Source organism: Saccharomyces mikatae (assembly GCF_947241705.1).
Source record: "Saccharomyces mikatae IFO 1815 strain IFO1815 genome assembly, chromosome: 9".
In the NCBI taxonomy this organism is placed as follows: Eukaryota; Fungi; Ascomycota; class Saccharomycetes; order Saccharomycetales; family Saccharomycetaceae; genus Saccharomyces; species Saccharomyces mikatae.
This window is the reverse complement of record NC_079264.1, coordinates 236,258-252,701: the sequence shown is the minus strand read 5'-3', so window position 1 is coordinate 252,701 and position 16,444 is coordinate 236,258. Positions and strand designations below refer to the sequence as shown.

At 39.8% G+C, this 16,444-nt stretch overlaps 9 protein-coding genes and 1 non-coding gene across 10 annotated transcripts; 8 read left to right on the top strand and 2 right to left on the bottom strand.

Annotated features, from left to right (window-relative positions):
* Nucleotides 1-894: 894 nt before the first annotated feature.
* Smki_9.trna5S lies at nt 895-976 on the bottom strand. The gene has a single exon. It is a non-coding gene; the product is annotated as a tRNA-Ser (tRNA).
* Nucleotides 977-1,431: 455 nt separating this feature from the next.
* Nucleotides 1,432-1,926, top strand: RGI2 (Rgi2p; the record flags this gene model as incomplete). The annotated part of the gene is made up of 1 exon (XM_056223201.1): nt 1,432-1,926. One exon carries the CDS (start codon nt 1,432-1,434, stop codon nt 1,924-1,926), a length of 495 nt encoding a protein of 164 aa, XP_056082816.1.
* Nucleotides 1,927-3,687: 1,761 nt separating this feature from the next.
* SNP1 (U1 snRNP complex subunit SNP1) lies at nt 3,688-4,590 on the top strand (the record flags this gene model as incomplete). Its single annotated transcript, XM_056223200.1, has 1 exon — nt 3,688-4,590. One exon carries the CDS (start codon nt 3,688-3,690, stop codon nt 4,588-4,590), a length of 903 nt encoding a protein of 300 aa, XP_056082815.1.
* A 189-nt stretch (nt 4,591-4,779) lies between these two features.
* Nucleotides 4,780-5,244, top strand: ARC15 (Arc15p; the record flags this gene model as incomplete). The annotated part of the gene is made up of 1 exon (XM_056223199.1): nt 4,780-5,244. One exon carries the CDS (start codon nt 4,780-4,782, stop codon nt 5,242-5,244), a length of 465 nt encoding a protein of 154 aa, XP_056082814.1.
* Nucleotides 5,245-5,497: 253 nt separating this feature from the next.
* YRB2 (Yrb2p) lies at nt 5,498-6,481 on the top strand (the record flags this gene model as incomplete). The annotated part of the gene is made up of 1 exon (XM_056223198.1): nt 5,498-6,481. The coding sequence occupies one exon, from the start codon at nt 5,498-5,500 to the stop codon at nt 6,479-6,481; it is 984 nt and encodes a 327-aa protein (XP_056082813.1).
* A 48-nt stretch (nt 6,482-6,529) lies between these two features.
* Nucleotides 6,530-7,219, bottom strand: EFM4 (Efm4p; the record flags this gene model as incomplete). Its single annotated transcript, XM_056223196.1, has 1 exon — nt 6,530-7,219. One exon carries the CDS (start codon nt 7,217-7,219, stop codon nt 6,530-6,532), a length of 690 nt encoding a protein of 229 aa, XP_056082812.1.
* A 245-nt stretch (nt 7,220-7,464) lies between these two features.
* FIS1 (Fis1p) lies at nt 7,465-7,932 on the top strand (the record flags this gene model as incomplete). Its single annotated transcript, XM_056223195.1, has 1 exon — nt 7,465-7,932. The coding sequence occupies one exon, from the start codon at nt 7,465-7,467 to the stop codon at nt 7,930-7,932; it is 468 nt and encodes a 155-aa protein (XP_056082811.1).
* A 602-nt stretch (nt 7,933-8,534) lies between these two features.
* RNR3 (ribonucleotide-diphosphate reductase subunit RNR3) lies at nt 8,535-11,144 on the top strand (the record flags this gene model as incomplete). Its single annotated transcript, XM_056223194.1, has 1 exon — nt 8,535-11,144. One exon carries the CDS (start codon nt 8,535-8,537, stop codon nt 11,142-11,144), a length of 2,610 nt encoding a protein of 869 aa, XP_056082810.1.
* A 330-nt stretch (nt 11,145-11,474) lies between these two features.
* Nucleotides 11,475-13,511, top strand: SMKI09G1020 (uncharacterized protein; the record flags this gene model as incomplete). Its single annotated transcript, XM_056223193.1, has 1 exon — nt 11,475-13,511. One exon carries the CDS (start codon nt 11,475-11,477, stop codon nt 13,509-13,511), a length of 2,037 nt encoding a protein of 678 aa, XP_056082809.1.
* Nucleotides 13,512-13,769: 258 nt separating this feature from the next.
* On the top strand, nt 13,770-16,184 carry SEC6 (SNARE-binding exocyst subunit SEC6; the record flags this gene model as incomplete). Its single annotated transcript, XM_056223192.1, has 1 exon — nt 13,770-16,184. The coding sequence occupies one exon, from the start codon at nt 13,770-13,772 to the stop codon at nt 16,182-16,184; it is 2,415 nt and encodes an 804-aa protein (XP_056082808.1).
* Between the last annotated feature and the right edge of the window lie 260 nt (nt 16,185-16,444).

Sequence of the window (16,444 nt, the reverse complement as noted above, 5' to 3'; positions counted from 1 at the left end):
TTATGCTAAGATGCGATGGGGGCAATAGAAACAAAAGCTAAAAAAAAGAAAGAGGAAAAGGATAGTCTAGTAGTAGAGAAAGAGAAAGAGAGAGGGAAAAAGCTAGTAGTATTCGTATGGCCAGGAAAGGGCTAGACTAGATTGAACCAAACTAAACAGAATAGACTTAAAAACACTATTTTCACCCACACTATCACCGAAGATCCAGAAGGCAAGAATCAAGGAATAGAGCACATTGATTTATAGTAAAAAAAGACAAGAAGACGATGAAAAGATTTCAGGGAACATATGGCTCACACTTATGCTGAAGAAATAAGAGCGAAGCAAAACATAATCTGTCAAAAAATGCACAGTGCGCAAACGTAATCTGCCCACTTGGTTTGCAGTTCCATTTTTGATCCTGCTGCCTAGTACGGAAGGAAAAGAAAGAAAAAGAAAAGAAGCGTTCTCCGAGGGGCGCAGAATTCAGGGCAGAATAACATGGAATAGATCAAAAGTCATAGTCAACCACGGAAATGCCGTGCTGATTCCGTGGCAGCTACCCGCCCATCGGACGTTCTTATACTCATTGTCCGATGTTCCGCGGAAAGTAGAGTAATCCGCTTATTTCCGTCCCCGCAGGAGTCGTTGTGTCTGTGCATAACGAATGACTCTTGTATCGTGTTTTTCCGTGGCTTTCTCCGTTTCCTCACCTACGCACGCGGGTATAAGAGGATCCACCGAAAAGGAGACTCTGCGGTTTTTGTTGAAAGACATCGCGCAGATTATTCTACGAACCATAGCCACTAGGGGTAACCCCCAGGAAACAATTGTGAGTCTGTGATCACCATTCAGTGTGAGGCTGCGTAAGGTATCAAATCAAAGCAAGGGATAAAAAAAAATATTCAAAAACAACGACACCAGCAGGATTTGAACCAGCGCGGGCAGAGCCCAACAGATTTCAAGTCTGTCGCCTTAACCACTCGGCCATAGTGCCTAAAATAATGTTGAAGCTTCTTACTGTCGATCCTAGTTGCTGTTGTTAGAATATGGTGACCAAACGGTTGGGTGCAATGATGGCCAGGAATAGTAAGCGAAGTTTCGCGGCTATACGGCTGAACGAAGGATCTAAAGGGATACAAAATATACATGCGGGGTATGGCTTATGCCATTATGTGGCGATGGTTTTAGCCACTTGACGTGACGATAGTTGGGGTATTTTGTCTTTTTCTTTGGCTTTTGTTCTGAATCTTCGCAATGGTTGGCGAATCGACTCGTGTGTATATAAGCGCAGCTTGGGTCGTATTCCGTCTTGACCTTACCACTCACAATTGTTTTGACTTTTTTACATCTTCATCGTAAAGATAAATTTTCATTTATTCATCTGTTGAAACACAGTCAAGTGCAAGAAAGTAACGTATATTATATAGCAAAGAATTTTACACCGTAAAAATGACGAAAAAAGATAAGAAAGCAAAGGGTCCTAAGATGTCCACCATTACCACCAAAAGTGGCGAATCCTTGAAAGTCTTTGAAGATTTGCATGATTTTGGAACATATTTGAAGGGCGAGACGGAAGACCAAGAGTTCGATCACGTTCACTGCCAATTGAAGTATTATCCGCCTTTTGTATTGCATGATGCGCACGACGATCCGGAAAAGATCAAAGAAACGGCCAACTCGCACTCGAAGAAGTTTGTTCGTCATTTACACCAGCATGTTGAGAAACATTTGTTGAAGGACATCAAGACCGCCATCAACAAGCCGGAATTGAAATTCCATGATAAGAAAAAGCAAGAGTCCTTTGAAAAGATCGTCTGGAATTATGGTGAAGAAACGGAGTTGAACGCCAAGAAATTTAAGGTATCCGTTGAAGTCGTATGTAAGCACGATGGTGCGATGGTGGATGTTGATTACAAGACAGAACCCGTACAGCCACTTATTTAGGTGTAGGGGGTCCATTTTTTATGAATTAACGAAATTTTATGAATTAACGATATGTAGCAAGCTATAAAGAAAATAAGAAGAATTTATATGCGTGTATTTTGATGCGTACGTAATTAATGCGGTGTATACAAGTCAGTAATCAACACATGTTTTCTTTTTTTTATGTTTTGTCTTAACGCTACCTTAAATGAAAAAAGTAGCCAGTTCCAAAACCTTGATGAATTATAATCTATCCAAGATAAAAAAATGCCTATTTGTTAGATCGGAGACTACAAAATTGGAATCCAAACAGCAACCCTCATATCAAAAACACATATCCCTACAGAACCGTATCCAGAACCGGAGCCAGATCAGAAAAAGGAGGAATAATATGGCGTACTATATTTTTGAGCTCGTAATCACTCAGCATGTTTGTCAGTAAACTCACGTAGACCTGTATCGACGGTTACTACAGTATTCTTTACAGATTAATTTATACAATGTTGCTTCTTTGAGAAGGTTACAACAGGATTTCCATTCTTGAGAAACCGACTTTGATTATTATTTAGTTAGTAGGCAACTGTCATGTTGCACCTACAACAGGCAATAATCCTCTCACTAGAATTATTGTAAGCGGCCGAGAAAACTGCCGGGGGATACGATGCAACTTTTGTTTGAACATTTAGAATAGAAGACAACGTTGGTAAATCCCCCTTGATAGTGGGCAGATCCTACGTAGATCTCTCTACAGCCATGTTATATATATAGCAGCAAATTGCGACCAACCACACGGGACATAGGAATGAGTGGTTTCTCAGACTCTGAACGTAAGCGTCCATCATGAATTTCTCCAAAGTTTTTTCAAGCAATAGTCACCGTTTTAGGTTTAACCACAGTCACAGCTTTAGCAGAATTTAATTTCGACGTAGGCTATGAAGAGTTTGTCCGTACCAATCCTGATACGATTTTCTTAGAGAGTGATATTGGCGTGCACGTTGGTTATACTGAGGGTGGCGAACGACAGATAACAACGATACCACATAATTCCATGCTAGGGACTTCACTACGAGAGTATAGTGGCTGTGGTGGTGGTAATGGTACAGAAACCTCCATTGCTTCCTTAGTGAAACGCAGAAAAAGTGTACCTATCTTGTCACCACAAGTATGTATGGGAGGTATAAGTTATGGCACGTGATCATGATTATTGAGAAACAGGTGAATAGTGAAATAGTTGTTGGGGTTTTGTCGTTGTTAAAGGCCATAATATTAGGTATCCTGAGTATACTAGAAGCTATCCTCGAGAATATAGAAATTTGTAAGAGGAAATCGACAATCATACATAACAATACTGTTACATCTTCTTTCGTTTTATATTTTGTTGTTCACTATCTCATTGCATTATCAATTCTTGCATTTCATTTTATATTAAATCTGATGATTGTTTAAACAAACGGGGGTTTTCTTTTTAATGTTTTGTCTTTACAAGGCGACCTTAAATAAAGAAAAATCCTAGGCTGGATTCTTGCTATCGCAATCATACGTACCAATTAAGCTTTCTTAGTGTAATAGGGAGGAGGAAAGTACAGACCATCATGATTCTGTTCATGTCTTGCTTGTCTACTTGTCTGCTTGTTTCGCTCATGGGTTCTCATCAGCTCCATTGTGTGTGCCCTCTTTGTAGAAAATTAAACACATTTGGAAAAAAAAAAGGAAAATATGGCACAGCTTGATCATCGAATGAAGGGATGAAGTTTAAAAAAAATACCCAGTACCTATACCTTGATGAGTTATAATCTATCCAAATATCCTGACGATGTGTCAAGACTTTTCAGACCAAGGCCGCCTTTGTCTTACAAAAGACCAACAGATTATCCATATGCGAAGAGACAAACAAACCCAAATATCACTGGTGTCGCAAACTTACTATCAACCTCTTTGAAGCACTATATGGAGGAGTATCAGGAAGGATCTCCAAACGACCATCTCCAAAGATATGAAGACATCAAACTTTCCAAGATCAAAAATGCCCAATTGTTAGATCGGAGACTACAAAATTGGAATCCAAACAGCGACCCTCATATCAAGGACACAGATCCCTACAGAACAATATTTATTGGGAGGTTACCATACGACCTTGACGAAGTTGAACTGCAAAAACATTTTGTTAAGTTTGGCGAGATTGAAAAAATTAGAATAGTCAAGGATAAGATCACCCAGAAGAGCAGAGGTTATGCCTTCATAGTGTTCAAAGACCCAATGAGTAGCAAGATGGCATTTAAGGAAATCGGAGTACACAGGGGTATTCAAATCAAAGACAGGGTCTGTATAGTCGATATAGAAAGAGGCAGAACTGTCAAATATTTCAAGCCAAGAAGATTGGGCGGTGGCCTAGGAGGCAGAGGCTACTCCAACAGAGATAGCAGACTTCCAGGAAGATTTGCAAGCTCAAGCATAGCCAATCTCACAGAAAGAAATTACGCTCCCAGGCCGCCACGCAGAGAACCTTCTTCCTCCGCATATAACTCTGATAGATACGGCAGTTCCACATCGGACACGAGATACCACGGCAACAGGCCCTTGCTTTCCGCCTCCGCTCCAACAGCTGCTGTTACTTCTGTATATAAATCAAGAAACTCGCGGACTAGGGAATCTCAACCAGCTGCCAAAGAAATGCCTGACTATTGAACATTAGTAATAATTTATTTTCACCACTTGTTGTTTATAATTACCCGCACATCAATTAATATATACTCTTCCTTCCCTTTCTTGGGCTTTGCCCCTATAACTAAACAAGAGAAAAACAGGTCTTCAACACAGATAATTCAGCACATGAGGCAGTAAAGACTTACTGCAGTACAAGCGAACGATTAAAGAATGGAAGCAGACTGGAGGAGAATTGACATCGATGCATATGATCCGGAGAGCGGTAGGCTGACTGCTGCCGATCTAGTACCACCATATCAAACCACCGTCACATTACAAGAATTACAACCTCGAATGAATCAATTGCGCTCACTAGCTACAAGTGGAGACTCTACGGGGGCCGTTCAATTGCTCACAACCGATCCTCCATACAGTGCAGACACTGCGACAAAGGAGCAGTACTTTGGAAGCGTTCTTGAGGCATTGACGCAAGTTAGACAAGCCGATATTGGCAATGTAATCAAAACCTTGAGTGATTCTCAGAAGGATGTGCTGGTGAAATATCTCTATAAAGGAATGTCTGTACCCCAGGGTCAGAAACAAGGGGGGATCTTGCTTGCTTGGTTGGAAAAAGTCACTCAAGTAAGTGGTGTAACACCTATCGTTCATTATATATCGGATAGAAGAACCGTATGATGCTTTGCCCATAAATCTTAGTGTAAAGAATATATAAGTATAAAATTTTAAGGATCTCACTCGTAGTCTATTTTTACTTCAAGTATTTTGCCCTAGTGAAGCTTTTTTTTTTTTTTTTAAGAATCGACATTGTTTAGCGAGGTTGAAATTAGTAGTGAGTTTTGAAAAGTTTAGTTGCTATTCATTCAAAATACTTAATAAATCAATTTTGCACGAAACAAATAAAATAAGCACGCGTAACCTCTTCAGAAGTATGAGTGAGACCAATAATAGTAATGCCACCAAGGAAAAGTCTGAGGTGGAACAGGCTGCAGTTGAATGTCCCATTGGTGAACTAGACAAAAGTGCTAAAAGACCAAGGGAAAATAACCAGGATAAACAAGGAAAAGAAATAAGCGACAAATCAGAAACAACCAATGATGATAACCATGAGAAGAGGGACAAGGAAGCGAAAAAAGACCATGAGTTACCACACAAAAAGGTCAAGACTAATGACGGAAGTGCCGCAGGTACTGCTGCTGTAGAATGTGACAAAAAGAAGGATAAATTTGTATTTGGGGCGGCATCTAAATTTGGGACTGGGTTCGGTATTGCCAAGAAGGACATGAAAGATGGAGAGCTAGCCAACAGTGTCAAATCGTCGTCGGCTTCTGATAGCAAAACAGAGAAGTCATTTGCATTTGGTTCTGGTCTGTCTTTTGGCAGCGGCTTCAAAATATTGAAAAATAAAGCAGACAACAACTCTGGAGATGAGAACAAAGCCCCCAACGACGAAGAAAAAGTTGGTGATGGATCTGAAACACTGGCAAGGGCCTCAGAAGAACCGAACGACAACCCAAAACCTCTTAAATTGCAAAAACAAGAAATTAGATCAGGTGAAGAGTCTGAAGAGTGTATATACCAAGTCAATGCTAAACTATATCAACTCTCCAAAATTGAAGAAGGCTGGAAGGAGAGAGGTGTTGGTGTCATCAAGGTTAATAAAAGCAAAGAAGATAAGGAGAAAACGCGTATTGTCATGAGGTGCCGCGGTATCTTGAAAGTCATTTTAAATATTCAGCTAGTCAAGGGATTTACTGTGCAGAAGGGGTTTACGGGTTCCTTGCAGAGCGAGAAGTTCATAAGATTACTAGCAGTCGACGACAACGGTGACCCCGCACAATATGCTATAAAGACTGGTAAGAAAGAGACCACGGATGAATTGTATAACATTATAGTCAAGTCCGTTCCTAAATAAGTAATAAATGAAAATAACATTAAAAATACATTGAAAAATAAAAAACAATCAGTTTTGTTTAACAAATGCTACACTACATATGGTAGCTCCTTGGACACCGCCGAACTGGAAAACTGGGTATTTTATTGTTTTCCACATTTTTAAATTATCCGTCTCTATGATCTTTATTAGCTCACCTTGTGTAAAATTACAAGAAGTGATCAAGAAAACACCGTCTTTCTTCAAAGTTTTCTCCACCACTCCGGCGTATACATCAACTACGTCAAGCCCGCCATTGATCTTAACTCCGCTTAATGAAATTGCATCCAACGTTCCCTTATCCAGCACAATGTCATATCTTTCCGGGTTCCAGTCCTCACTAAAGATGTCTGCTTGCTGGAAACTGATGAATTTTTCCACGCCGGTAGCCTCTGCTATGTTAGTGGCGAGCTTAACACTTTCCTCAGAATAGTCTATCCCAACCAATTTGCCCTGGAATTCCGTTTCGTGCAGTTCAAACAACAAGTGTCCGTTACCTGTTCCAATGTCCACAACAGATGCATCCTCTGTAATTCTGTACGCACCGATGTTGTCTACCAGGAAATCAATCATCTTTTGTTCCGCATCGCTATCGCTAAACCAACAGTCTCCGGTATCCTGCGGATTTCGCCTAAAATTCTCCAGCTCCAAGGCATATAGTTCGTCCCAGTATTTTTTTGTGCCAAGTTTCGATGTGCTGGATTCTGTTGTGTCCTGCATATGTACTACTGTCCTGTTGGGTTCCATTCGATGTTATCGTGCTCAAGAACTAAGCTCATCGATTATTTTTCAGTTCTTACCATGAACCAATCTTTTTGCGCATTTATGCCGGACACCACAGAGCGGGCTGGACTGGACCCCTTTCAAAGCAAACTTGCCATTACTCTGCGCAAGTTACTTACCATAAAATAGGTTAAAACGACACACAAGAGGGCAATTAAGAGTGCAACCATAGTGACACAAGAATGACTAAGGTAGATTTTTGGCCAACTCTTAAGGATGCATACGAACCACTCTATCCCCAACAGCTGGAGATTTTACGCCAGCAAGTCGTCTCTGAGGGGGGACCCACCGCCACCATACAATCAAGATTTAACTACTCATGGGGGTTGATCAAATCCATTGACACAAATGACGAAAGACTCGGCGTGAAAATCCTCACGGACATTTACAAAGAGGCAGAGTCCCGTAGACGGGAATGCTTATATTACTTGACTATTGGTTGCTACAAACTGGGTGAATACTCCATGGCAAAGCGATATGTTGATACGCTGTTTGAACATGAGCGTAACAACAAGCAGGTGGGCGCTTTGAAGAGTATGGTGGAGGACAAGATTCAGAAGGAAACACTCAAAGGTGTCGTTGTAGCTGGGGGAGTCCTGGCCGGCGCTGTGGCCGTGGCTAGTTTCTTTTTAAGAAACAAAAGAAGGTAGCAAGCATAAAAAGAGCCAGCACTTACGCACCTACGTACATACATAAAAAAATTGCTCACACGCGTAAACATATACCATTCAGTATCCAGTGTACATAAAAAAAAAAGAAAAGAAAAAACCTCTTATGGTCTGCACTGCTAGTAGTGGAAGCTTTCATTCTTGGCTGCTACTTTTCCTAAAGAAGTAAAAGAGCTAAAGAAGTAAAAAAGCTAAGTTGTCTACTTGCGGTTGTCACAGCAACATTGCGTGCCGTTGTTCTTTTGTTCTTTTTTTTTTTTCGTGGTTGTCGCAGCAACGACACCTGGCCGCTGCTCAAAGGGGCAAAAACCCGGTTGCCATGGCGAGGGCCAAACGACAGGATGGGAAGAGAACAATACTCTATTGTTCTATTGTAATGATGAATCGTGCAATACTGACGCGTTTCGTGTTCCGTCTCAAAGTTCTTTATATTGTTTCGTGTTCCACTGAAAAAAGTATATAAACGCATTGGTATTTGCTTTCTTTTCCTCATTCCTTGTGCTTTTCTCATCTCATTCTGGATTCTACTAAGCAAGATAAGCAAGAACCGCAACAGCAATAAATTCTACAAACCTGCTACACACATGTATGTCATTAAAAGAGATGGCCGCAAAGAGCCCGTGCAATTCGACAAAATCACTTCTCGTATCACCCGTTTGTCTTACGGATTAGATCCAAACCGTATCGATGCCGTTAAGGTGACTCAGCGTATCATTTCTGGTGTGTACTCTGGTGTCACTACCGTCGAACTAGACAACTTAGCTGCTGAAACATGCGCGTACATGACCACTGTGCATCCTGATTATGCGACGTTGGCTGCTAGGATCGCCATTTCTAACTTGCATAAACAGACGACAAAACAATTTTCTAAAGTTATTGAGGACTTGCATGACTGGATCAACCCTGCTACCGGAAAGCATGCTCCTATGATATCTGATGAAATTTACAATATTGTCATGGAGAACAAAGATACCTTAAACTCGGCGATCGTGTACGACAGAGATTTCAAGTATACATATTTTGGTTTCAAAACATTGGAACGTTCGTACCTGCTAAGGCTAAATGGTGAGGTGGCAGAGCGTCCACAACATTTGGTGATGCGTGTGGCCCTAGGTATCCACGGTAGTGATATCGATTCTGTGCTGAAGACTTACAACTTGATGTCGTTAAGATATTTCACTCACGCTTCGCCAACTTTATTCAACGCTGGTACGCCACACCCACAAATGTCTTCATGTTTCCTGATTGCGATGAAGGATGACTCTATTGAAGGGATCTATGACACGTTAAAAGAATGTGCTATGATTTCCAAAACTGCAGGTGGTGTTGGTCTTCACATCAACAACATTCGTTCCACAGGCTCTTATATTGCTGGTACTAACGGTACTTCAAATGGGTTGATTCCTATGATTCGTGTTTTCAACAATACTGCTCGTTATGTGGACCAAGGTGGTAACAAGAGACCTGGTGCCTTTGCGCTTTTCTTGGAACCATGGCATGCAGACATCTTTGACTTTGTCGATATTAGGAAAACCCATGGTAAAGAAGAAATTCGTGCAAGAGATTTGTTCCCAGCGCTATGGATTCCTGATCTTTTTATGAAACGTGTCCAAGAAGATGGAGCCTGGACTTTGTTTTCACCCAGTGCTGCTCCAGGTTTAGATGATGTTTGGGGTGACGAGTTTGAAGAGTTGTATACGCGTTATGAAAGAGAAGGTCGCGGTAAAACTATTAAAGCCCAAAAGTTGTGGTATGCCATCCTACAAGCGCAAACAGAAACAGGTACACCTTTCATGGTTTATAAGGACGCATGCAACAGAAAAACAAATCAACAGAACTTGGGTACCATCAAATCATCCAATTTATGTTGTGAAATCGTCGAATATTCCTCTCCAGATGAAACCGCTGTCTGTAATTTAGCTTCTATTGCTTTGCCTGCGTTCGTTGAGAACTCTGAAGATGGTAAAACCGCTACGTATAATTTCGAGAGCTTACATGAGATTGCTAAAGTCATTACTCATAACCTGAACAGAGTGATCGACCGTAATTATTATCCAGTTCCTGAGGCTAGAAACTCTAATATGAAGCATAGACCTATTGCTCTGGGTGTTCAAGGGTTAGCAGATACTTATATGATGTTGCGTCTACCATTTGAATCTGAAGAAGCTCAAACCCTGAACAAACAAATTTTCGAAACCATTTACCATGCTACCCTTGAAGCTTCCTGTGAGTTGGCCCAAAAAGAAGGTAAATATTCTACTTTTGAAGGTTCTCCAGCATCTAAAGGTATTTTACAGTTTGACATGTGGAATGCTAAGCCTTTTGGTATGTGGGATTGGGAAACACTAAGAAAAGACATCGTGGAACATGGGTTGAGAAACTCCTTGACAATGGCTCCAATGCCAACCGCTTCAACATCCCAAATTCTTGGATATAATGAATGTTTTGAACCAGTGACTTCAAACATGTACTCTCGTCGTGTCTTGTCTGGTGAATTCCAAGTCGTAAATCCTTATTTATTGCGTGATCTAGTCGACCTGGGTATTTGGGATGATAGTATGAAGCAATATCTAATCACACAAAATGGTTCCATTCAGGGCTTACCAAATGTGCCACAGGAATTGAAGGAATTATACAAAACTGTCTGGGAAATTTCTCAAAAAACCATTATCAACATGGCTGCTGATCGTTCCATCTACATTGACCAATCCCACTCCTTGAACCTTTTCTTACAATCACCATCAATGGGTAAGATTACGAGCATGCATTTCTATGGCTGGAAGAAAGGTTTGAAAACTGGTATGTACTACTTAAGAACACAGGCTGCCTCTGCTGCTATCCAGTTTACTATCGATCAAGAGGTTGCCGATCAAGCTGCTACACATATTGCTTCGGTTTCAGAATTGGATCGCCCCGTTTATGTTCCAAAAGGTACGAAATTCTCTGAACAACAAGCCGCATCAGTGCCTACTGAAAACTTAGATAATGAAAAGGAAGTATCACCAGTTCCATCTGAGCAATCTTCGGTTTCAAGTGCGATGTCAAATATGAAATTAGAAGACGGGGTCGCCCCTGCAGTTCCAACGGAAACAATCAAGGATGATACTGACGAGAAAAAATGTGACATTTATAATGAAAAAGTAATTGCTTGCCAGGCCCCCACTCCAGAAGCATGTGAATCATGTTCCGGTTGATTAATCTGATATAATTCCTTTTTATCCAACTTAAAGGGTGCTTTTTCATTAAATGTTTCAAGACCCCATCAAAAAACTTCTAATACACATATATATATATTTACACTCATGTACGCTAGTAAAAAACTGTATTCCTTTTTTATTGTTTTCCATGTTCTATATATACTTTTGCAGATATACCGTCGCAAAAAACTCTGGGGCGTGAAATAAAAACCACGATATACCATTGAGAGAGTGAGTACTACAGGAGTACAATATACTTTATAAATCTCAGAAGTACAATCCAATTAACATTGAAACGTGAAGATAGACCAATTGGCATTTAAGTGAATGGGTGTTCATTTTGATGATAATGCTAATACGACGTGGGAGGCCACAGGTTCTGTCCCTTCGAGTGATGCTGAAGGACATCACCATGGGACCGAATCTATACAATTGCGGGACTTTACGAACGTAGATATGGAAAGCATGCCTGATGAAGAGGGAACCGAAAATAACAAGTCAAGATGGCTGCTCTTGAAGAGAAAATCACCCATACAGAAGTTTTTTGAAAGAGTTTGGAATGGCCCTGTTGAACCTAGTGACGAACAGCCCAGCTTTCCCAAACGTTGGGGATGGTTGAAAAGAATAGATGAGTTTCCACAAAATACATTCAAAGCTAAGATATCGAATAAGTTTATACGGTTATTACTACTAGTTGCATACTGCGGCTTTTGGATGCGTATATTTTACTTCCTCATTTATCCGTACCTTATCAGGCCACCGTATTTCCATCCTAATGATGGCTCCGAGAGGGTTCCCATTCTGTCTTTAAGTTGCAACTCCTACTTGAATTGGGAGGGTACTAATAATGAATGCGGCTTGAATGCTAAAAACTGCGGTCCCCTTGACGATGAAGAATACATGATCAGGTGCCCAGCATTATGTGATAGAGGTGGGTGGACGTACTCTGCCATTGCAGTTGGGAATAGAAGAGTGAAATACACAGGATACGAAATTGGTGGAGGTGCTTTGTTCAGTGAAGAGGACCCGATGGCTGTGTCCTATCCTTACCGAAGCGACTCCTTTCCATGTGCATCTGCAGTGCATGCAGGTGTTATTTCGCCATTTTATGGTGGGTGTACTAAAATTTCTATGCAAGGAGCACAAAATTCTTTCCCATCAAGAAAGGGGATGTACAACACAGGTTTTTCAGTAGCGTTTAATTCATTTTTTCCCGGTTCGTACTCATTCAGAGATATACAAGGTGGTATTTTGTCAGGCTGTTATGATCCTCGAGCAGCTGTAGTGGCATTGAATATTCTTTTTGGATTACCAATATTTTATTTATACGATAGTATTTATGGATATTGGATAAACACAATAGTAGGTTATTGGACTCTTGTATTATCGTTGGACCCTCCTCTCTTAACAGATGCACATGATCCAGCTAGCGTGTACGAGCTTTTCAGTGTAGGTTTTCAACGACTTCTACCTTTATGCTTCGTTTTGTATGTTGTTTGGAAGAGTGCCGTAAAGAGGACACTAGAAAATGGCTCACCTATAGCGAAGTTGATACTTTGGTATCCTACATTCTGGCTAGGCATCTCGAATAATGTAACATTTGACCGATTACCTGTTGATAGACTAACGGCAACAGATTTGAAAGAACAAGCTGGTGCACTAACTGCTGTGGGATCTATCGCCGCGACTATTCTTACATGTGCATTTATACAAGCTTATTCACTTTGGAAATCAGGACGTTTCAGAAAGTATTTCAAAATATATATTTCTTTTATTGGTGGATTGGTAGCGTTAGGATATTTGCCCGGGCTAAATTTGAGAATACACCATTACATCTTAGGCACGTTACTGCTTCCAGGATGTGCTACTAGAGGTTCATCAGCCTATCTGTTCCAAGGTATTTTAGTTGGGCTAATTTTATCTGGTGTTGCAAGATGGGATTTTGCAAGTATAGTCGAGACTGATACGGCTTTGTTAAGAGGGGAGGCAGGGGCTTCTTTGAAGCCACCAATATTAGATTATAACAGTGATCAAGTTCACTCCCTGTCATGGCATCTAAATGCAACCGATTCAGTAACTGATCAAATAGGAATTATAGACGGCTTTTCATTGCTTTTAAATGATGTAGAAGTGTACGTCGGCAAGAACGAAACAGTGAGCATTGATGCTCTCCGAGTGGGAAATCCGGAACTTACCAAAATGATGGACGATGCTCTTGATGCTTCCAACGGAACAATAGACTTGTACTTAAGAGTGGCTCGTGCTTCTGTACGATCTCCAACAAATAGAGGCGACTATACGAATGCAGGAGTGCTACAATGGCCCAAAGGGATATGGAAACAGCCTGAACCAGGTGTATCATAACTAGAATAAATACATATTTACATACCGCACGTAGAATGACCCGTGTAATGATAGATTCCATTTAGTGCGAGATTATTTTATTTAAGGCACAGCTAGCCTTTTTTTGACTTGTCCGAGCGCTTACAACATGGAATAGGAAAATAAGAAAACATACGTAGAGGGCCTAGCAAAGAGCGTCATTAAGTTTTTCATGTAAAAGCAGAAAAAGGAACAACATTGGGTTGAGCGCATTAGCATTATCCAATATTTGTTATTAAGATGACCTCAAGTCCCTTACAGCAAGTTTGTGATTTAGTAAAGGGTGATCTATCACTTGAAAGAGTACGAGATATTAAGGAACAATTATTGAAGGAAAAATCAGTGATAGAATACCAATTAAATAAAGAATCGGATAAATATTATGGTGAAGTCGAAGAATCTCTCAAACTGTTGAACATATCCAAGGATTCAGTCACATCAATCAAACAACAAATCAATGAAGTCAACAAGTTAGGTAATGACAATCGATTTGCAATTAATCGTTATGATATACTTTTCCAAGCCACAAAACTATATGAAACAATTAATACCACATCTTCGATTTATAATCGAATATATAGTTTTGTTGCATTGATGGAGCATATAGAAAGGCTATTAGTGACGGAATTGGCGGAAGACGCTTTACAGACTGGCTGTCCCCACCTTTTGGAAATTCATTTCCTATTAACTTCAGCACGGGACTTTCAAGAACAGGTTGTTATTATGGCTAAAGAAGCAACTGAAGATGCACAACGTACAGTCATAAAACTTTTTTCCAGACTATCGGGAATAATATCAAAATTTGACAAATTGTTGGACGGATTAACATATGATATTGTGGAAATGGCTAGAGCTGATCAGATATCTTTAGCAATTAGACTTTTCAAGATTTATGATCTAGAAGAAAGGGAAGACTTGAGAATTGAAGCAATTAGGAACATTATCAAGAAGAAAGAAATTGAAATTGAAAAATCTTCGATAAAAAAACTTCCAAACAGTAAAAACACTGCAAGACTACAAGAGGAAGCACCCACAATTATAGAGTATCCGACAAACAAGGGATTGTATCAAGAGATAATGAGCGGTACAATCTCAACAAGAACAGCACCCCGTGGTTATAAGCATTTTCTAATAAATGGGATAAATAATTCCATATCTGAAATGTTTGGAGAAATGAAAGACAAATATGTTGGAGATCAAAAATTCGATGTTCTTGATAACATGGATTGGATTTTCAACGAATTGATTATAGTAAAGGAACATATTGCCAATTGCTGTCCCCCACATTGGAACATATTTGAGGTGTACTTTAATCAGTACTATAAGGAACTACATTCATTGATTACGGACCTCGTGGACTCTGAACCTGAAACCATTATTATTCTCGATATTCTTGCGTTCGATAAGACGTTTCAAGACACCCTTAAACAGGATTTCGGCTTTAGTAAGAATGAAGTCAAATCTGTTATCGGCGATGAAGAAAAGGAAACGCTATTTAAAGACTACTTGAATTTAATTGTCGTTAAAATGACTGAATGGATCGGTAATTTGGAGAAAGCTGAATTTGATGTGTTCTTGGAAAGAAGCACGCCTCCACATTCCGATTCAGATGGATTACTTTTCCTTGATGGGACCAAGACTTGTTTCCAAATGTTTACCCAGCAAGTGGAAGTCGCAGCAGGTACTAACCAGGCAAAAATTCTTGTCGGCGTAGTTGAACGATTTAGTGATCTGTTAACAAAGAGACAAAAAAACTGGATATCCAAGATAAGTGGAGAAATCAAAAGGCAAATCAATTACAATCACAAATATGATATAGATCCAGAGAGTATAACTCCGGAAGAAGAATGCGCGGGAGGATTGGTAGAATATTTAATTGCGGTGTCAAATGATCAAATGAAAGCTGCGGACTACGCCGTTGCCATTTCATCCAAATACGGTAAACTAGTTTCTAAACTTTATGAGAAGCAAATTACTAACAATTTAGAAGGAACTTTAGATGGATTTGCCGAAGTTGCTCAATGCAGCTCTTTAGGCTTAATCACATTAATGTTTGACGATTTAACGAAACCATATCAAGAAATTTTTAGTAAAAGTTGGTACATGGGGAGCCAAGCGCAACAGATCGCTGATACACTCGATGAATATCTGTTAGACATCAAGCCCCAAATGAACTCTGTGCTATTTGTCAATTTTATAGATAATGTTATTGGAGAAACAATTATAAAATTTTTGAGTGCTTTATCGTTCGAGCATTCATTTAAAAGTAAGAACAATAAGTTTTTAGAGGCAATGAAGAGGGATTTTGAAATTTTTTACCAGCTCTTTGTCAAAGTACTAGATGGCAATGAAAGTAAGGATACCTTGATCACACAAAATTTTACTGTCATGGAGTTTTTTATGGATCTAAGTTGTGAGCCTATTGATAGCATACTAGATATTTGGAAAAAATATCTTGAGGTATACTGGGATTCGCGCATAGATTTACTTGTAGGGATATTGAAGTGCAGGAAAGATGTAAGCAGCTCAGAAAGAAAAAAGATCACTCAACAGGCTACAGAAATGTTGCATGATTACCGCCATAATATGGAAGCTAACGGAGTAGATCGCGAGCCTACGTTAATGAGGCGGTTTGCGTTAGAATTCGAGAAGTAATAAGAGTACAGTGCAGGAGAAGGAAAACATACACTGATCATATATAATGCAATTTTTGTCTTCTTTTTATTCATACATTATTTTTTAACTGTTTTATTGAATTATATTTCTCAGCAGCCAACAGACAGTCATTGCCTCGTAATATACAACCGACTTTTTCAAAGATATTACATCTGTACATATTTTGATTCCTTTTTCGGGAAATTAAAGGCCGGCGAACTTCAAAATATTCTTATGCTGAAAAATTCTAGGCAGTAACA